General features: G+C 36.3%; 1 protein-coding gene across 1 annotated transcript; it reads left to right on the top strand.

The window, feature by feature from the left end:
- Positions 1–1,015: 1,015 nt before the first annotated feature.
- Positions 1,016–2,155, top strand: LOC141398117 (uncharacterized). The gene is made up of 2 exons (XM_073975348.1): positions 1,016–1,297; positions 1,382–2,155. Exons 1-2 carry the CDS (start codon positions 1,016–1,018, stop codon positions 2,153–2,155), a joined length of 1,056 nt encoding a protein of 351 aa, XP_073831449.1.
- The last annotated feature ends 1,208 nt before the right edge of the window (positions 2,156–3,363 follow it).

Genomic DNA, 3,363 nt, shown 5'->3' with positions numbered 1-3,363 from the left:
TCGTCTATAGAAAGACTCCCATCAGCCAGTCTGGCTTCAGCTCGTCTATAGAAAGACTCCCATCAGCCAGTCTGGCTTCAGCTCGTCTATAGAAAGACTCCCATCAACCAGCCTGGCTTCAGCTCATCTATAGGAAGTCTCGCATCAGGCAGTCTGTAATATCGCCAAGGACACTCTGTACCTAAAATATAAAATTTGCAAAGGCTCTTATGTCGAATGTGCCTTGCCAAAAGAGGGGATTAATGACCGCCTAATTTAGGCTATCCTCAGACGCAATTTTTCAAGACACCTGTCATCTATTTTTCATTTCGAATTTTGCATTTATTCACTTCCCGCTGTGTTTGAAACAATAACATTCTTGATTAGGTTTAGGAGACACGCTTGACAAAAATTTGGAAAAAAATATACCATAAGATTTGGAAAGGATTTAACACCTCTTGGTGGTTTTATCCTGTGGAGATTTGCATCTTTCCAAAACATAAAACTCCTTAATCTTTGCAATACCTGCAATAAAGAAAACAAAATGGGCATCATGCAGAGAGAGAGAGAGAGGGAGATTTCTTGTATGCTAAGGAAAAAAGAGCACGAGACACTACACTAGGCAGTATACGCTACCCAGCAGTTGTCTTTTGTCCTTTAGGATAAAAACTAAGGGTTGTATACACACAAGCAACAGGACGCATGTAAGAGACAAATAAACGAATGCCGCCACACTGTGGGTTATCTTAAGAAAGAAATGAGAGTAAATAGAGCGTCTTGTGAGAGGGCCTGCTTAAAAACTATATGTGTTAGTGTGTGTGGGGTAAAGCTGAAAATATCCTAATGTCTTGGGTATGCGACTAAGATTGTCTTCATGCGTGTGTGTAATCAGGGTATAAATAGCTGGGCAAGGAGAGTTTTAAAATCAGTTTAGCAGCATCAGCCATTCAGAGTACAACGTTTTGGTTGTTTTAAAAAAAAAAAACGTTACTACGAGCTATTTTTTTAATAAAACATTTTTAGAACTTTATCAAATATGTTTAAGTGGTCAGCATCAGTTAACAAGATGTCTCAAGATACTCCAGTAACACATCGTGTTGCAAGCAGCCGAACACCACGTTCCACAAATGCCGCCAAACGTTCTAAAAGACGTGCAACAATTGCCAATCAAGAAAATCTACCCATACCACTGATAACCTCAACACCCTTGGCTAATCGTAACCGGAATAGTCCTCTGGTATTTTCTCCCTTGGCGGATGTTCTAAATGTAACACCCGAAGCTGTGGGCAAACCAAGTGGGCCCCAACAACGTAGAAGGGTGAGCACACAAACGGTTGCAGTTAATACGCAACGCAACCAGCGAAGACACTCCACTGTGGGTTTAACATTACCCGCTGCCAAGGCACCCGAATATGCCACCACTTTGCCTAAGTTTGAAGAGGAATATTCACCAAATGCCCTGCTTCCCAGTGGTCAGGAATTGGCTTTGCGTGGTATGATGCCTCCAACTTTTGCAACAAATCGTCGTTACTTTACAACACCTCAGATTGCTGAGCAGGAAGTAAAACCAATTTTACCCCAAAAACGTAAATTGGAATTTGATTTTTTGGCCATAGCTCTAGAAGAAGAAAAAGAAAAAGTTAACAAAACAACTGGTCCCAAAGAAAATCTTATAAATAATACCGGCATATTATCCAATTGTATGGGAGATCAAACACTGGACAATCTTATTGATGCCATTTTGGATTCGTCTCGTAAAGAAGAACCAATAAAGAAGCCTCAGCAACACAAGTCCACGTTTAATTTGAGAAGAAGAACCCTCTTGAAGAATCAAGTTGAAACTTGTAATCCAGACTTTATGTTATCTCCCTCTTATGCTGCCGGTGATGATCCATGCAGTGATTTGAGTTTTTTGGGTACAGGTGCCAAACCATTTATACGTCCTAGCACACCCCAACCAGCCTCACCCATCGTTGTGCCCAGTACTCCAGCAACCGTCATATCTAAACCCTTGCAAAATTATCAAGACTCCTTTGATTTGGCCACCCCAGTAAGACCTAGCCTTAAACGTAGATCCGTTTCCGATGCCTGTGCAAGTTCAAGTGCCAAAAAATACAAAATGGATTCGTCCAGCTATTTCGAGGTTGGATTGGCTCTGACATGTATTTATGTTTGAGAGTTGGAGGAGAAGTTAAGAAGAGACTGAATTAAAAAAAAACCAAAGCTCATGCCAAATAACGTGGGGAAATTTTGCTCATATTACGCTTATAGATTTTAAGTGTTGTTTAGTTATAAGTATTTTTATAGAGTTTAAGTGTTGTATATTAATTTTAGTTTTTAAGTGTTGACTTTCAATATATACGTTAGGTACTGCTGTTATGTAAATCGTAGATTTCATTTTTCCATTTGATTTCAATTTAGTTTATTAGTAATTTCGCTTATTTTTAACAAATATACAAATATCAAAAATATAACTTTGTTTTGTTTTACTTTAAACTTGAAGGAAACTAAGGTCACACTCAGCCTTTAGGCTTACGAAAGTATATGGGGATTTCTGAGTGAAATCGGACACTTTTTCAAAATGAGATTTTTGATTTCCTTTATTTTTTAGTACGTGTTCAGATTTATTTTTGACTAAAGGTCCAGCCTAGGAAAAGTCGAATTCTGTAAAAACTATATGCAAACAAATACTCATAACGTCTTTAATATTGGTCCAAATAGAAGAAATCTTTTTTTGTCTTTTTTATTTTTTTATCTGCTATCTAATAAAAAATAGAAAAAATTTCACAGTGAGCAATTTTCGCGATTTAATATTTAAAATCAATTTTCAACAATGATTGTACTCTTCGATTTTCTTCAAATTTTTTTGTATTAGACTACGAATAATTACAAAAATTTTAAGTACTATTTGGTACTGGGATTCGAATAATTACTGGTCCACTACATTTTGACCAATATTAAAGAAGTTATGAGTATTTCTTTGCATATATGTAGTTTATTTACAGAATTCGACTTTTTTAAGGCGCGATATCTCTGGAAACTTTAATCAAAAAGTCTAAAAAATATTCTAAAATGTTTTGCTGATGAGCTGCATAACAGCAAAAAAATAAAATAATTAAATTTGCCATTCCGTTCATAACACATGGAACTATTCGGTGACCCTATAAAGTATATATATATATTCGTGGCCAGCATAACTTGGATGTGTAAAATGGGTCATATCGGTTCACGATTTTCGGTATTTTGAAGATTTAAGCGTCATTATTCAGTTATAGTTTTTTTTTGTGGGGGTTTTCAGCTATAAACCACTATAACTTAGCCATTTGTGAACCGATTAAAAAAAATAATAACTTGTTCGAAAGATATTATTCATGATAAAAGGAA

This window comes from Musca autumnalis, unplaced genomic scaffold, assembly GCF_047663935.1.
Source record: "Musca autumnalis isolate F117 unplaced genomic scaffold, ASM4766393v1 scaffold_3, whole genome shotgun sequence".
NCBI lineage: Eukaryota > Metazoa > Arthropoda > Insecta > Diptera > Muscidae > Musca > Musca autumnalis.
Note: the sequence above shows the minus strand (reverse complement) of the source record. Positions and strands in the feature narration are given on the sequence as shown.